At 47.8% G+C, this 17,532-nt stretch overlaps 1 protein-coding gene and 1 pseudogene across 4 annotated transcripts in view; one reads left to right on the forward strand and one right to left on the reverse strand.

Moving 5' to 3' along the window:
* Positions 1 to 704: 704 nt before the first annotated feature.
* Positions 705 to 3,012, forward strand: LOC123405157 (annotated as a pseudogene).
* Positions 3,013 to 3,899: 887 nt separating this feature from the next.
* LOC123401261 (BEACH domain-containing protein B) overlaps positions 3,900 to 17,532 on the reverse strand; it is a 32,436-nt gene continuing 18,803 nt past the window's right edge. For 2 of the 4 annotated variants that reach the window (XM_045095012.1, XM_045095009.1), the window contains exons 27-41: positions 11,361 to 11,816; positions 11,072 to 11,282; positions 10,691 to 10,912; positions 10,135 to 10,605; positions 9,746 to 10,048; positions 9,187 to 9,639; positions 9,063 to 9,109; positions 8,866 to 8,959; positions 8,492 to 8,698; positions 8,177 to 8,302; positions 7,715 to 8,086; positions 7,389 to 7,620; positions 6,301 to 7,048; positions 6,078 to 6,167; positions 3,900 to 4,366 (exon numbers count right to left, since the gene is read on the reverse strand). In XM_045095012.1, the coding sequence (XP_044950947.1) occupies positions 6,354 to 7,048; positions 7,389 to 7,620; positions 7,715 to 8,086; positions 8,177 to 8,302; positions 8,492 to 8,698; positions 8,866 to 8,959; positions 9,063 to 9,109; positions 9,187 to 9,639; positions 9,746 to 10,048; positions 10,135 to 10,605; positions 10,691 to 10,912; positions 11,072 to 11,282; positions 11,361 to 11,816 (3,889 nt within the window). In that variant the 3' untranslated portion in view covers positions 3,900 to 4,366; positions 6,078 to 6,167; positions 6,301 to 6,353. Of the gene's footprint in view, positions 4,367 to 6,042; positions 6,168 to 6,300; positions 7,049 to 7,388; positions 7,621 to 7,714; positions 8,087 to 8,176; positions 8,303 to 8,491; positions 8,699 to 8,865; positions 8,960 to 9,062; positions 9,110 to 9,186; positions 9,640 to 9,745; positions 10,049 to 10,134; positions 10,606 to 10,690; positions 10,913 to 11,071; positions 11,283 to 11,360; positions 11,817 to 17,532 lie in introns of all 4 variants that reach the window. The other 2 variants (XM_045095010.1, XM_045095011.1) reach the window with 2 other exon arrangements.

The raw sequence follows: 17,532 nt of genomic DNA on the forward strand, positions 1-17,532 counted from the left end.
CGCGGACGTTCACCATGTCGAAGAGGTCCCTCGAGATCGTGAGGAATAGCCACTTGACAATGGTCGCATCAACAACGATCCGCTGTCGCGGATGTCAACGCTTCCATCAACGCGATCAACAAGGCGGTAGGAGCAAAAGAGGAGCGCAAAGTACACGCGACATGCATTGTAGGAGGGTGAGTCGAGCTCAAGGACAATGGGCACATGATCCTTGATGGGGAGATCGTTGAAGCGGTCGGAGCTGAAGGAACCCACGTCGGAGAGAGAACGGACCATGATGAGAGAGAACGATGTGGCGGCGGTTGTAGGGTGGGAGAGAACGGTGACGGCGGTGGCTGTAGGGTTGTCCTCCTTTTCCCTTTTCCAGGAGGAATTGCTACCGAAATCTCTCCCTCATAATAAAGCATGTATCGCTTCTGTCGTACGTCGTCGGCACTTTTGCACAAAAGCCCCTCCACTTTTGGGTATTCAACCTGTAGTCCATGTGTAAGTCGAACATGAGGGTTCCTCCACCGGCACCGCCGCGCCCCCATCTATCCTATCCGCGGTGCCCGCCGCCGGCACTGACGCCCCCATCCATCCTCTGTGTGGCGCCCGCCTCTGCCGCCGTGCCCTATCCATCCTATCTGTGGTGCCCGTCCTCGCTCCTCCATCGCGGAATACGGTCGAGATCGGCAGGATCCACCGCATCTCGAGCTCCCTCGATGGCGCGTGCCTCCAACGTTCCGGGCATCAGCAGCCACCTCCGTGAGAGAGATCCTCTACCTCAGGATGAGGCGCATGAGCCGAGCCTGACCATCACACGCCCGTGGCCGTGGCCATCAGTAACCACCGCGTCAGCGTTCGGCGGCGGCCGACCGTTGGTGATTCGTGGGGGACGGGGAAGCACCGGAGGTCGGCGTGAGGCAGATCCAGTCAGAATCCAGCGCGGCCGCTGACTCATTCAGTCGACGGGACGGCTCAGGTATCGCCCTATCCCTCATCTCTTGATTCCCTCTGCTATCTTGAGATGCACCTGGATGTGGGTGATTTCATGGCCTTCATGGCTTTGGAATCGGCCTCATCTCTTGTTCAGAATGAGTTGAGGATATTTTTCCTTCCTAAGGATAGGACTGCACCTGTAGGTTCAACTCCATGAGCTTCAGTGGCAAGGACGACTCGATCTACGACAAGCCGAGCATGCTCATGCGCTCAGCTCCTCTAGACATGGTACGCAGATCAGAGGGTGCAGTTGATATTCCCTTGCATCTGGCCCTCTGTTGTTAATAAATAATATTGCCTTTTTTTGAAGAAAAAAAATGGGTCCATTGATTTTTTTCACTTGAGTTATCTGTGTACCTTTTAAGTTTCGGTGGGCGAGAAAAGGTGGACCAAGTAGAATAATGTCATGCATGTTCCATCTCATTGTGTTCACTGCTTGTTGTTTCTGTAACTGGAGGTCTCCAAATTTTGATTGCATCTATTAGAATGATTGCAACTATTAGGTTGATGAACTGAATTTTGTTTATGTTGTGTCAGTAGCGGTCTAAAGTTTTTGGTATAGGAAACAGTAGGATTGTTCCCCTAACTTAGTTTATTCAGGTTTCAGCTCATGATATAATATTTGTGCAAATATTTTGACTTTCTACTGCAGTTGCTAATAGAATTTATTTGATTAACCAACGTGTGTCTAACACTATTTGAGACCGTCCCTCAAATTGGCCACACTAGCTAACAAAGTACCACCAATTTTGCTTTTGCATCTTTGAGGCCATAACTAATGATACCTCCAAATTATTATGGATCCTATTAACTGATTCATTACCTACTATGTATGACGTTATTCACTTTGACACGCTCACCTGTTGCTCCATCCCGCGAGTGCGGTCACCTATGTGTGTCGGCGACCGAGCACTCCTTGCCCATCTACATGTCCAGGACAGGGAAGACACGAAGCTTGCTGGTCAAGTAGGGTCGCGCCCGCTCCACTAGGATATGCTCCCCCGAGGCCCCGACTATGTTAACTTACAAAGCCATCTTTCATATGACATCTGCAATTTGTAGAGAAGAGAGTGGCAAAGGATTGTATAAAGGCCTTGGGCCTATATTCAACTTAACCAATGATGTTTGTCTTCTTTTTGTGAATAACACTTAAAACCAAATCAACCAATTTAACTTCCACTTGGAACTTACAACATCCTTAGGTTCAACTTTCATACAATGCAGCTTTACAGACCAAAGGAACATCATCTGATAAGTTAACTTTGTTGTGTCTAATTTTCTGCAGAAAACCACCAGGTATTACAAGGGCATCTTTCATACGTTGTCCACAATTTGTAAAGAAGAGAGTGGCAGAGGATTGTATAAAGGCCTTGGGGCCACATTATTGGTAAGCCACATTATTGGTAAGCCGCATGCTTCTACTCAGAATGGTTTTTGAGTTGACTTGCTAGTAACTTTTACGAGTTACACGGAGTTGGACCGGGCATAGCAATCAGCTTTTATGTATATGAATCCTTGAGGTCTCATTGGCAAATGGAAAGGTGAACATCCTTATTTAGCTTTGCTGCATATTTCCTTGGCTTCCATTTCCATTTTGTCAGATTCGATCTGATGGCTCTGGGCTTATATGTATCAGGCCGAATGATTCCAATGCTGTTCTGAGCTTGCTTTCTAGGAGTCTATCTGGTATTGCGGCGTCGACAGGTAAGTGGCCTTTGATACCTGATCACCTTAATCGTTGTATATCTTACATGACTCAAATCGGGTATTTCCAATCCCCATGGTAAATTGTACATTCAATATTGCAGCTACATTTCTCCTTGATCTTGTAACGCGACGTATGCAACTACGCGGGACGGCTGGGACATCGCAAATCAAAAAATCAAGCATAACTGGAACCATCCGCCAAATCCTTCAAAAAGGAAGGTCCCTGAGTACCTGAAGGTTGTTCCTAGCGTTAGGATCGCGTTCATGACCTACGAGGTACTGAAGAGCATGCTCTCCAACATTGATGGGGATGACGAGAACTAAGGTTGCAAACCGGCTGCATTACCTTTTTTTGCCACCCTAGGTTACTACTGTAAGACCATAGTGTATGAGAGTGATTACAACATGTCTTTGCCAGGTAGTTTTGTAGGTGTTTGTAGGATAAAGCAAGCTTTACCTGAGGTTATGTTGTACCATAGGCTGTAAAGAGCAAACGATTGAATCCGTTTTCAATCCGTTTTCCTGTGAGCGTTATGCTTTCAGCGTGGAATGTAATGCCATTTACAAGGAGTAAACTCCAAAGGTTTAATGGATTATGTGTAATTTCAACTGCAGCATTATGTTAGGAAGATAACATTAAGAGCTACAAATATAGAAAGAACATATTGGGGAGCCATTTTGAGTTCCCACATATCAAAGTTGTATGCATATTAATTTCATCAATCCAAACTCAACTGATTTGGGGAGCCATTTTGAATTTCCGCATATTGACGCGGTATACATATTAATTTTATCAATCAAAATCAACTGATTTGAACTAAAAATGCCATCATCTGCCTACCTTCAGGTTTTAGAGCAAACATGATTCATACAAAATGAGTAACTCCAGCATCAGGTTCACACACTTATCACAGCCAAAATCAAGCATCATTCAACTGTTGTTCCAGAACCTTCTACATGCAGCTAGAGTATGACTTTGTTTGCCATCATTTTTGTAAACAAGACTCTAAAACGTTCAAAAGAGACATCAAACATGTTCCCAATTATCGCAGTTGGTACACCCAGCCAACAAAATAAGCAAATATCAATGTTCCAATCGGCAATCTGGAACGCATGGCTTTCGCCCGGTGCAACGTATGGGCATTTGTACTCAATAAAAAGAAGAGCGAGCCCTGAAGTTGATAAAAATAAAAGAAGGTTTCTGAGTCTCAAGAGACTAATGGCACAATCACGCGCCGCTTACTTTCCCACTGACAAGATGAGCTTCATGTACAATGTATGACTTCGTAACTACAGGACACTGGCATCTAATACATACAGATAAATTCTATTGGGAGAGGAAGTTGCTCGCCCTAACCAGTAAGAACACCGCAGGAGATTATGTTACACTCACATACACTAGCTACGCAACTAGCAGTACAGCAGCACGGCAAACTGTGATGGATCAGAGGCATCACTCAAGTGAGAATCTCCGTGTCTGTATTCCAAGCTCGTCTTGAAAATCAGAATGAGAAAGTACTGTGGTATTAGTTACCATGTATCCATTTTGCAGTTAGAAGAATTATCTGCTTGTGAACCTTGATCAGCTCAGGCGTTCTGTAGAGTCTAACTCCTCAATCTAAAGTTGTATGTACACAAGAGCAACAAACTGTTCTCTTTTACATTTACTGCCGGTGACCTGCAGATTTCAAAATAGAAACATGAATATTCACAGAAAAAAAATTACAATGGGCATGCAATTTGAAACCAAAGACAACATAACAACAGGCCAACTACAATTAAAAATATATTCTTCTTGAAAACATGTGACATGTCAAAATAAATAAGTACTCCCTCCGTCCCAAAATTCTTATCTTAGATTTGTCTAAATTTGGATGTATCTAGTCATGTTATTTTTTTTTCCGAGAAAACGCAAAAGCCTTGCGTTTCTTTGCATTGAAAAGTGGGGGTAGTTTACAGCCTCCGAAGAGGAAGTTACAGCACGGTTACATGTAGGTCTAGTGGACATCCCAGGTTGGGGGCAAAGCTACCCTAAGCCCTTTGTCCCCAGCCCGAGCCCAGCACCTAACCTCATCTTGAATCCTATCTAAGAGCTCGTTCAGCGACGGAGGTATGTGATCGAACACACACGCGTTCCTATGCTTCCATATCATCCAGGGGACCAGCAGCGCGACAGATCGCAGTGTCTTGCGGAGCGGTGGGGGGGTGGCGTCTCGCGCCCTACTCCACCAGTCCTGGATGGAAGCGTCATGCATCGGCAGAGGGACCGGGAGGTGCAGCCAGGACAGCGTCTCATGCCATGCCTGCCGCGCGAAGGAGCAGGAGATCAGCAGGTGCTGGATAGTCTCGGGCTCCTGGTCGCATAGGAGGCAGCGAGTGTGGTGAGGGAGCCCTCGGCGCGCGAGCCTGGCTGCGGTCCAACAGCGGTCCAGATCCGCAAGCCAGTGGAAGAACTTGACTTTCGGGGGAGCCCAACCTTTCCAAATGAGCTGCCAAGAGTGGCATGTTAATGATCCATGGAAGGTTGCCCGGTAGCAAGACCTCGCCGAGTAGATGCCGTTGGCCGTCCACTTCCAGATGAGCTTGTCCGGCTCCGAGGACAGATTGATGCGAGCGACGAGCTGCCAAGTCCTCAAGTATTGGCCTATCTCCTGCAGGCCCACCACACCTCTAATGTCACGGGCCCAGGCATTGCCGGCGATGCCTTCCGCCACCGTCCTCACTTTTCTTCTGTTCTTGGGGATGCATAGGTATAGGAGTGGCGCAAGCTCGCGAATTGACTGCCCATGCAACCATCGGTCCTCCCAGAACAGAGCGGTGAGGCCATCACCTACTAGCATGAGGGTGGATGCATGGAATAGGCCGCGCTCCTCAGGGGAGAACTGTAGGTCAAGGCCTTGCCATGCACGGTCGGCATCCGTCCTCGATAGCCAGAGCCAGCGGAGCCTGAGCGCTAGCCCCGTGCGCTCCAGGTCTCGAATGCCCAGCCCGCCGTAGGCGAGCGGCCGGCAGACAGTGCGCCAGTTGACGTGACGGTGCCCTCCCATTGCAGCCTCACGCCCCGCCCAGAGGAAGCCGCGCTGTATCTTCTCAAGCCGTTTCTAGTCATGTTATAGTATTTAGATACATCTATTTCTAGACAAACCTAAGACAAGAATTTTGGGACGGAGGGAGTAGCATCGTGCCCTAAGAATATCCTGAAGAACAGACAGTGCACTACAATGTTCAATTATTAGCCAATGCATGCAACTGGAAATTTAGAAAGGTATGCCGGCCAACTACAATAAAATATATTCCTCTTCCATCAATCGTGTGATAAGTAGGTACAGTAAATACAGTGAATATTGTAGGTACCATAAGAAGCATTAATGACTAGGTACAGTAAATACCCCCATTGAAGCGCAGAGCATCACAACAATATTCTCCCCTGGAAAGATGCCGAAGGGCAGATTGACTATGTAATTTGAGCATTCTGCAAGCTTGGAGATGAGAACAAACAAAATGGTCCAAGGCATCAGCACGAAGACATTAAGAAGGATGGACAGATAAAAAAAGGTATAAACAAGAAAACAATGACATGAGAAGCGGCATTGATTGTGGCCAATGACTCACCTTTGTTCAGAACTTGCAGCAAGGAGTGCTGGTTAATATTTTCCGACACACCACTAACCTACAGAAGATTTTACTTTGTTTCGTTGTATGCCGCCTTTGCGAAGCAATGGGTTTTCTATTGAAAATACAATCAAGCTACCATCCTTGGTTCCAGCCAAAAAGCACTCCTCAGGAGTCACAGCTAAAGAAGTTATTGTCTTCCCAGATCCGTCATACCTCCAAACAACTCCTAGAGAGTGCATAGACCGCAGAACGATTTGTCCATGATCACCAGCACATACCATAAACTCTCCACAACGACTTAGTTCCATGCAATTCAGGCGGCCATTGGATTCTGATGAAGCGATATGTTTTCCATTTATGGAATACATATGCAAGGAGAGATCACTATCAGAATAAAATACTAGCCTACCATGCTGTGATGCCACCAGCTTTGACAGGCCAGCACCTGATGGATGTCGAATGGATCGAACATAAGTCCCCTCACGCAATGTATGAAATATACAAGTTCCATCCTTTGATCCACTGATAACAATATCAAGCTCCGTACTAACAAATAAGCATGTGATAATATCGTCATGACCACACAAGATGTGATAAGGGTTTTCAATGATAACATGGTCCTTAGTTGATAGGTCATTACTTGCATTCTTTGATCTTTTGTCATTTGATCTTCCTCGGAATGCATGCCAAATCATAATAGTCGTGTCATAACTTCCAGTTGCAATTACACTTCCATCAGATGAAACTGCACAAAAAGTGTGTTGCCAAGATGTTAAGGCAAAATTGAATGGAAGAATGCATCTATGAGGTCTGCTTAGTTGCTAGCACTAACTGATACTCCATCCGGTTAAGAGTGCATACCCAAGATGGCTGAGAACAAGTAATACTTGATGGAATTAGACCATGTTTGACCAAATAAAATAAGAACTAATCAAATTAACGGAAGCAAGTTAGATTCCATAATATATTATTGCAGTTTATGCAACTATAATTGCTTAATGCTGGATTTTGAAGAGTAAATGTAATACCATACACATCAGAAAGGATTAACTACCTGCAACACACCACTCAAAAAAAAAACCTACCTGCAACACAGCTGACAACATCTTTATGCTGTCGGATGCTCTGCACAATTCTTCCATCACTAAGTGAAATGATCTGGAAACTGTTTTCCCAATTACCACATAAAATTAAATAATTGTCGCCTTGAATTTGGACAGCTGCCACGCATTGTCTTCCGAATTCAACATTTTCAGCCAAGGAAGTGGCAACTTTTCGGGGAGAAATAACATCAGAACCAATTCCAAAGAAAGGCTCCTACAAAAAAAGAACATAGATAATGAATAAAAGTACATACAATTATGGACTAATAATTTTACCCTATTAGATATAGTTGTCATTAGGAAGAGACCAGTGATCCAGAAAATGTGAAGTTTCCACCAGACTGTAATTGTGTTGTTAGCCAAAGTTTTACTGACAGTATGAGCCCCTCACTCATCAAGACAATGTTTGAATCCAACAAGCCAATGAACAATACAGATGATGAAGAGCTGATTGCACTAGGGACAATAGAAGTCACTGTTATCGACTGTGGGGCAAAATATAGTGGGTGCGCAATTGGTATAGGAGGTCCTCTTCTTGGGTGTTTCTTCCGGAAAATTTGAATGGGTGTCTGTCCAAAATTTGCAATCTGGTCTTCGATGGCAGACTTCTGCAACATATCATCCATGTTTTCCAAATCAACAGCACCCTCATATGTCAAATAGTAGAATATATTTGCTGCCTGCTCCAGATAATTGGTATTTGATTAGTAAAGTCAAATTGTGTGATCTACTAACTCAAGTGTGCTGCAAAAAGGTGATAAATCATGTACCTCAACGGCAGGCTTGCCACGCTGCTTATAACCGAATATGAGGTCAATCCAATGATGAAGATTAGAGCTTACATATTCACTTTCGAGGGCCTCACGATTGATATGAATGAATTCTTCCGGTGAACCCTGCACAAGACATATTTCCTTCGATCATGAATTCTTGTACCATCATGTGCACTAAATATTTTATACCTTTAACCAATAATAACTCTTCCAAACATTTAGATTGGTAACTCTTTCAAATATTTAGATTGGTTATATGAGTAAATTCACACAAAGTTAATCTAAAAAATTGCAGAAATTATCAATCATTACCTTTGCCCATGGAGGGAGACCAACATGGCCTAAAGGTTCACCGTCCTGCTTTACCCCAAAATGATATGAATTTAAATTTTCAAGAAACTCGGGCATGTAAAAGAATTCAGGTGTAAGCTCCTTGACATCACTTGTATTTGATAGGCAGTTCCTATATGTGCTTTCAATGCTCTGAAAGAGACGGTCTGCATGGTCAAATTTACCACCCTGCGTAAACATATAAACTAATGTAGTATTAGCTAATTTGCTATAGTAATATTTGCTGTTCAGTGAAAAGATAAGTCAAAAAATAATATACACACATCCTAAACAAATTCACTTATTTAGTAAGAGACTAATATTCAAGCTACTACAGAATTACTCAGATAAAGGACCTGAAGATTGCGGTGCAGAGCCGTAAAAGGCTCGAGCCTTAGAAGGTAGTAAAGAACAATTCCCATGCTAGAGTAGTGCGATCCATAATAAAAACTGCAGAAGGAAATTACACAATTTTGATGCAATGAGTGTCTAGAAAAAAATTGGGAAACAAGAAAAAGTTTAGGAATGCAATTCATAAATATTTAGGTCAAACCTTGGTATATCAGGATCACAAAAATTAAGATATCTATCTTCGAAAACCTGCACATTGTTTATTATTTATCAGAGATAATAACTGGGAGAGACAGAACGCCATTCCCCATAGCTCCGGAAAATACCTTAAAACGTTTTGCATCCAATGCACCAATTGGCTTTGACAGGTCCCTGAAAGTAGATGACTTATTGAAATCAAGCTTTTCTGAGGAATAGTCAGCCAATATCCAAGGAAATATAGGGTATTGAGTTAAATCGTTGTAAGATCGTCCAGCAAGAGTATTCAGAATCATTAGATACTCAAAGTTGCTGATCTCCCTTTTTCTCCAACTTTCCCTGGCACTCTCAGCCATTTCAAGGGCAACTTTTCTGTCAACAAACGAAATTACACTATTTTTGTCTTTTGTACTTCCTTTGGGGAACAAAGCATCATTCCTCAAGGAAACTAAAAGAGAACCAACATTTTTAGCATCATTTTGGGAGGAAAAATTAAGAAATATAGGTGCATTTGCATCATCGAAAAATATCTCCGTTGCAGTGTATTGTAGTAGGTAACGTGTCCAGTAAACTGCTCTTATCTGTCAACAAAGAAAAGTGGAGTCAAATCTGTGACACACATGCACGAATGCAGACACAATGAGAGGGAGACAGAGAGAGACAGAGACAGAGAGAGAGAGAACAAACCCTGGTTATTTTCCACCTTCTATGGTGTTTGATTTTGTTAGACTGACTTTTCATCAGAGCATCACCCGATCCAGCCTCATTGCCTCGTCCTACATCAGAATTACCCTTCAGCTTTTCCATGCTTCCCAGCTCACTCTTGGCATCTGATTCTTTCTTATCTTGAAACTTGTTGAAAACAGATGAGCCCCCTGTGCCTTCAACCAAAAACTCGAAAGAAAAATGCAGGGCACTTCGAGTGATAGTCAATTGTCCAGCTAGTTTTCTTTTTGGTGTAACAAGAACGCAGTGAACAGAAGATAGCACCTGGGACATGGAAAGGAAAACTAAGGGCCTGAGGGTACAACAATAAATCCACGAAATTTTGAACACACATAATGAAACCTGTTTACCTCAGCATAATCATTATCTCCACCAGTAGATGATTGTTCTTTCTTATTTTGCACACTAGTAGGATAATCTGAAGAGTCTGCAGAATTTACAGCATCACTTGACACCTGATTCTCTGATGGTTTATTTTGGGAAGGCTCACTCGTATCATTGTTATCCTCACATGATTCAGAATCAACATCCCCTGTGATTCCACGCACTCCTTTCAGAAGGAAGCGCTTCATTTTTTCTGGAATCTTGGCACTAACGAAAGGATCAACAGACGGGGCGGCGTTTTCATTACTAGATTTGGTGGACAGTGGTTGACAAAGGCGTTCATCAAACTTATAATTACGCTTCAGCTTCATTCGCCGCCGCCATTTATCCTCTGTCTTGTCATGTTTCCAGTATGTCACCAAATTATTTGGAAAGGGACTAGCAGACCATGGTCCTCTTTCATCACTCAAAGCGCGGAAAATATGTATCCATTTATCCTGATATAAAACATGTCAGTTTATATGCAATTCAAACTACTAAACATTGAAATATTTTGTAAAATCTACTGTAGCCACAACTTACTGCAACAATTTGCTGATCCTCATCAAATGCAAGCTTGAAAGCTGCTTTCCTATTGTCATCCCCAGAAATTGCGGCAGTCTTTGCAAACTGTATATCATCCTCCAAGCTTTGGAGTTGTTCTATATCTTCAATCAACCGCTCGTCAAGTTTAGAATTTAGGTCCTGGAGTTGCCTCAGGCGATCAGCCTTCGCGTCCTTCATGTATTTTACTTCATCGGAAGCCTGGCAAGTAACAAACTGATTATTCTTGCTGATGGTGTTTGGAAAAAAAAAGATCATAAAAAGCACAGTAAAAAGAAAAGGTGGGAGCGACAATGAAAGGCATCATATTTTTCATGCCAAAGCACAATACTATTGAACTAAAAATGAAGAGAGACAAACCGCAGCAAGAACACGATCCTTCTGTACAAGATTAAGAATGAACCCGGACTCTTTATTGCTATTTGCTTCAGCGGAATCATCTTTTCCCAACATGCTAGTGGCTAGCATAGACTTTCCGTATATGACAGTCTCAAGAATCAAATGTGAAATAACATGGAAACGTGCACCATCATCAAGTTCCCCATACTGGGATCTAACCCTTAGTAAAGACCTGCAGCAAGAAGGAATTTACTAGAAGAGCCACGAGAATAAGGGGATATTCGCATGCTCTTAAGGGTGATAGCCATACCAAATTATGAAATGCAGTCTGTTTTTGCATTGATCTTCTTCAGAAATAAGATTAGGAAGCATTGTTATAAATTGCTGGACACACTTGGATGCATTTTCTAAGCCAGCTTTGCAGAGATACATAATTACAAGGTGGAAGATGATTCTTGGGAACCTTTCTCCTCGCAACATCATGGCTTTGTCAGTAACTTTGTTCGTCTTTGAACTTAATGCCGTACCAATGCCTCCAGTTACAACTACAGCAGCCATTTCTGCAGCCGGGATATTTAGCGATTCTACCAACCCACGTGCCCTTTGCCCAATAGATGGAACAGAGGCATTTGAACCCTTTGGTGTCGATCTGTTTTGTCCCTTGCCATTCAAGTTCCAAACAAGAGTCCAGATTTTGTCATAAAAGCTCCACCAGTCATCGCTCAGTTTTTCACCATCAGTAAATATGTTGCTACTCCAAGGAAGACTGCAAAAGTGCAAAATAAATATATTTGCTGAAGGTAAATATAAAATTATTAGAAGTTCTGCTCTTACATATCATCAACACAGAAGGTAGGCAAGTGAACGGAAATGTGAACAAGAGTTACTAAAGGCAGTTCAGTGTCAAATTACCGATACTGAATTGCTTAACTACCAGATACCCCAACAATGTAACTTGTACTGCAGCAGCAATCGCTAATCCTAAGGTATGCCACTTAAAATTGTTATGACTTATGAGGGAATCAGCTTGTTCCATTCCCATGGCCTAAGGGCCAAATATATACAGATGCATGTATGGGAGAGTAGGAAACGTACATACAAAATAGAAATATTAAAATACAGAGCAACAGCCTTGTCAACAGCCAGACATGTGGAGGTAAAAAAGGTTTGAAAACCTTATTCTATTATATAAGGAAGCAACTTTTTCTACTCTGTGGTCTTAGGCTCATAATATACGAAATACATGTATAAGAAAGAGTAGGAAGCGGACATACAACAGGAAATACAAAGAGCCCTACTATAACACAACTATATATCTCTAACAGGCATATAAGAAGAAATGGTAATATCAGCATCTTAAACAGCAGAACCCAATCATGCTCCCCCATTGAACCAAACAGAACTTTATTTTTCTCTAAGCTTGTCTCTGTGTCCTGCCTATGTGTGGTGATTGCATAACAATCTCTCCTAAACTGAGTATAAAATATAAATGATCAAATGAGCTGTAAAAAAAGAACCATGACGTAACACATTAGGCACTCACAACATCAGGATAAGGTTCTGCACAGGAATACATGATAGTCCCCAGTGTGCAATTCAGTACAAGTAGTGGATATTTTCAGCACCTTGATCTTTAACATGTACACATTACCCATTAGAGATATTTTTCCATATGATTGCATTGTGAATGCATCAAAGCTCATAGCTAGTTTTGATGATTAAACAATCCCATTGTATGAACATTTTTATTGTGATTAATGAAGAAGAAATAATCCCAAATTTGAGTAAGTGTCAAGCCAAAGGATATAGCTCAAGGCAAAGTTAAAAATGAAGAGTGGGGATAATTTTAGTAGCAATGCGTGATCTTTGTCGCTAGGTTGAAGACCGGTTTGGTAGGCTTACTAAGGCTCTATACATTCATCACTCGATATTGCCTGGTACCTTGATAGCTATCAAAAACCACATTGCTCAATAAGTTTTACAATGCATTCACCACCTGCTACTGGCATGTCCCTTCGCGCGGCAAGCCTGGCACGAGGCTCTTTCCTGGCTGCGCTTACCAGCCCCCACGCCGGAGCAGGATATCTCCATTCAGGACTGGTGGATTAGGGCGAGAGATGCAACACCACCATCACTCCGCAAGGCGCTGAGGTCCACCACACTGCTAGTTCCATGGATGATCTGGAAACATAGGAATGCGTGTGTATTTGATCATGCCACTCCGTCGCTCTCCGAGCTCGCGGATGGGATCAAAGATGAGATTGGTAGAGGCTAGGGTTCTACCAGGTCTCGGACGTAGGTTGTAGGGGTGGAAGTGCAGGCTGCGAGGTTGGGGACGCCGGCGCCGACGGTTGGGCGCCGTTGCGGCGTGAGAGAGAGAGAGAGAGGCGGCTAGGGTTTGGGGCTCTCGTCTCCTGAGGGAGACGACAACAGAATATACTGTTTATTGTCTGCCTAATATCGAAGGGGTACATGTGTTTATATAGGAGGACAGCCTCCACTAAACCCTAGATAACTTGGACTCTAATATAACTTGGACTCTAAGATAGGTAAGATAACTTGGGCTAAGCCCATAATTAACCCTGCCCATTGGGCCTCCTCCGTTGGTACGTTGTACCGGTCATAACATCTCTCCTCGCCTTCTCAAACAGCTCGTCCTCGAGCTGAACATCTGGAAATTGCTGGCGGAAATCGTCGAGCTTCTCCCAAGTCGCTTCCTCCTCTGGCAGGCCGGTCCATTGTACCAAGACATGCCAGACGCCGCGACGCTGCTGCGCCTGTAGCACCTTCACCACATGTGCGGAAGCTGGAAGGAGGCGGCCATCCGAAGTAGGAGGAAGGGCCGGTGTCGCTGCAGGAGGGTCCCCGCGGTAGGCCTTCAGTAAGCCGACATGGAAGACGTCGTGGAGGCGAGAACCAGCTGGCAGCTCCAAGCGGTATGCGAGTGTGCCGACACGCTCCAGCACACGAAAGGGACCGGCGTAGCGAGGTCCCAATTTGCGCTTGGAGCGCGGGTCCAGAGACTGCGTGGTCCTGTGGAGGAGGCGCAGCCACACCCAATCGCCCACCGCGAACTCCGCCTCGCGATGATGAGCATCGTAGTACTTCCGAGCCAGCTGCTGTGCTTGGAGAAGACGCTGGCGTGCCTCAGCCAGAATGTCGTCGCGGGTGCGGAGTAAGTCGCCGCCGTCTCGGACCGAGCCGTCCCAGGCTCGTAAGGGAGCATCGCCAGAGGTGGGCGCCCGTAGACCACCTCGAAAGGCGTGGTGCGCAGGGCGGAGTGATAGGAGGTGTTGTAGCAGTACTCCGCCCACGCCAACCAGTCCACCCAAGCTCGTGGACGATCACCAGTAACACAGCGCAGGTACATGGCGATCACCTTGTTGACCACCTCGGATTGGCCGTCTGTCTGAGGGTGGAACGCCGTGCTCATGCGGAGCTTCACGCCCGCCAGTCGAAAGAGATCCCGCCAGACATGTCCCGTGAACACGGGATCACGATCGCTGACGATGGACGACGGAAAACCGTGGAGGCGGACGATGCAGTCGAAGAAGGCCCGCGCCACGGAGGCGGCTGTATATGGATGACCCAGGGCGATGAAGTGCGCGTACTTGGAGAAGCGGTCAACCACCGTGAGGATGACGGACTTGCCGCCCACCTTGGGAAGGCCCTAGATGAAGTCCATGGAAATATCCGCCCACACCTGGGAGGGTACGTCCAGCGGCTGCAGTAGACCCACGGGTCGTAGTGTCTCCGTCTTGTTCCGCTGGCACGCCACGCACGACCGCACCCAGTCGCGGACCATCGCGCCATCACCGGGGATGTAAAAATCAGCACGGAGACGATGGAGAGTCTTCTGCACGCCCTCGTGCCCTGCAGATTGCGCCAAGGTCAAGACCTGGTGGCGCAGGTCGCCATGGTCGAGCACGAAGATGCGGCGGCCATGTAGGAGTAGCCCCTCGTCCAAGCGCCAGGGCGCGTCCAGCTCGCCGGCGTCAAGGCGCTGGCCCTGGGCGTCCACGGCCGTCGAAGTTGCCCGGCGAATGTCGTTGATGAAGGCAAAAGATGGCCCGGAGCGAATGCACATGATAGTGCCAGCCATGGCGACGTCGTCCGCGACATCCTCAGTGTCGCGGCGGGACAAGGCGTCGGCGACCGTGTTGAGACGGCCGGGGCGGTACTCAACGGTGAAGTCGAAGCCAAAGAGCTTGCTGATCCACTGGTGTTGCGGAACTGTGGAGAGGCGCTGGTCCAGCAAGAACTTGAGGCTGTAGTGGTCCGTGCGCACACGGAATGACCGGCCCCAAAGATAAGGCCGCCAGTGGCGCACCGCCTGAACCAGCCCAATAAGCTCGTGCTCGTAAGCCGCGAGCTTGTGATGGCGAGCGGTCCCTCGCCCTGGTGAAGGACGGCATATCAAAGTCCGGCATCTGGAGGACGGGTCCCGTCGTGAGCGCCCGCTGGAGAGCCTCGAATGTCGTAGTCGCCTCCTCGTCCCAGGAGAAGGCGTCGCGTCGAAGGAGACGCGTCAGTGGCGCGGCGATGAGGCCGAAGTCCCGGATGTACTTCCGGTAGTAGCCGGCGAGGCCCAAGAAGCCGCGGAGCGCCCGCGGTGACCGCGGGATCGGCCACGCGGCGACGGCGGCGACCTTGTTCGCGTCCATCGCTACCCCGTCCGCGAGATGACGTGCCCCAGGTACTTGACGGAGGTCGTGCCGAACGAGCATTTCGAGCGCTTGAGGTGAAGACGATGCGCTCGAAGCTCGTTGAAGATGATGGCCACATGTTGTAGATGCTCCGCCCAAGATGCACTGTAGATGAGAATGTCATCAAAGAAAACAAGCACAAAGCGGCGCAAGTATGGGCTGAGCACGTCGTTCATCAGGGCCTGGAAGGTCGCCGGCGCGTTGGAGAGGCCGAACGGCATCACCAGGAACTCGAAGTGGCCATGGTGAGTGCGGAACGCCGTCTTCTCGATGTCGTCGGGGTGCATGCGCACCTGGTGGTAGCCCGAGCGAAGGTCGAGCTTGGTGAAGAAGCGCGCTCCGTGTAGCTCGTCCAAGAGCTCATCCACGACGGGGATGGGGAACTTGTCCTTGGACGTTAGGGCGTTGAGGGCGCGGTAGTCAATGCAGAAGCGCCATGTGCCGTCGGGCTTGCGCACAAGGAGCACCGGGGCGGAGAACGGCGATGTCGAAATCCGGATGATGCCCTGCGCGAGCATGACCGCCACCTGACGCTCGAGCTCGTCTTTCTGCAGCTGAGGGTACCGGTACGGACGCACGGCTACAAGTGTCGTGTCCGGCAGCAGGTGGATGCGGCGGTCACAGGGCCGCACGGGAGGGAGGCCCTGTGGCTCGTCGAAGATGTCGCTGTGCTGCTGCCGGAGGTCGGCCAGGAGGGGATGCGCCTCGTCCAGTGCGGACGCCATCAACTGGAGCTGTGGAGTCACGGTGCCGGAGCCGCCGATGCCTGTCCACTGAACGCGACGCCGCCCTCGCGCCAGAAGATGAGGGACAGCACATCGAGGTCCCAAAGGATGGGTCCGAGAGTGGACAGGAAGTCAATGCCGAGGATGAAGTCGTAGCAGCCCAGGTCGATGCCGACACAGTCGATGGAGAACGGCTCGTCGCCGATGAGGACGGGAACCTGCCGCGCCACCCCCTGGCAAGCAAGGCGGTCCCCGTTGGCGACGGTGACGCTGAACTTCTCCGAGCCCGCCGGTTGGAGTGCGAGGCGGCGCATGGCGTCCCCGGACAGGAAGTTGTGTGTCGGACCCGTGTCCACGAGCGCGGTGAGACGCTCCCCGTTGATCGTCACCGGAAGCAGCATCGTCTTTGCCGTCTTGATGCCAGCCATGGCATGAAGGGAGACGACGAAGGCGGTCGTGTCGACCGGCCCGTAGGTCGTGACGCCGGCCTCGGAGAGTGTGGTGGCGTTGAGCTCCGCGGTGAGGGCCTCCACCTCCGCGTCGTCGACGGTCTCCAAGTAGAACAGGCGGGCGCACGTATGACCCGGCGCATACGGCTCGTCGCAGTTGAAGCACAGGCCCTTGCGGCGCCGCTCGAGCTGCTCGGCCGACGTCAAGCGTCGGAAGGTGCATGTCGGCGCGGGGGCAGCCGCAGTAGCGGCCGGCAGGGCAGGGCGTGTCGGGGTGGCGGCCGCCGGGGCGGGGCGGGTCGGGGACGCGTGCCGCGGCCCGGGAACGTCTGCTGCAGGGCGTTGGCGCGCTGCTCGTACGCGCGTGCGTAATACATGGCCGTCTGCAAGTCCTGGGGGTCGCACATCTCGACGTCGATGCGGATGTGGTCGGGAAGGCCGCCGACGAAGAGCTCGGCGCGTTGGCGAGTCGTGACGTCAGGCGCATGGCAGGCCAACGTCTGGAAGCGGTCGGCGAAGTCCTGCACCGAGGTGGTGAAGGGAAGGCGACCGAGCTCGGCCAAGCGGCTCCCACGTATGGGGGGGCCGAACCGGAGGAGACA

The sequence above is a fragment of the Hordeum vulgare genome, chromosome 6H (genome assembly GCF_904849725.1).
Source record: "Hordeum vulgare subsp. vulgare chromosome 6H, MorexV3_pseudomolecules_assembly, whole genome shotgun sequence".
In the NCBI taxonomy this organism is placed as follows: Eukaryota; Viridiplantae; Streptophyta; class Magnoliopsida; order Poales; family Poaceae; genus Hordeum; species Hordeum vulgare.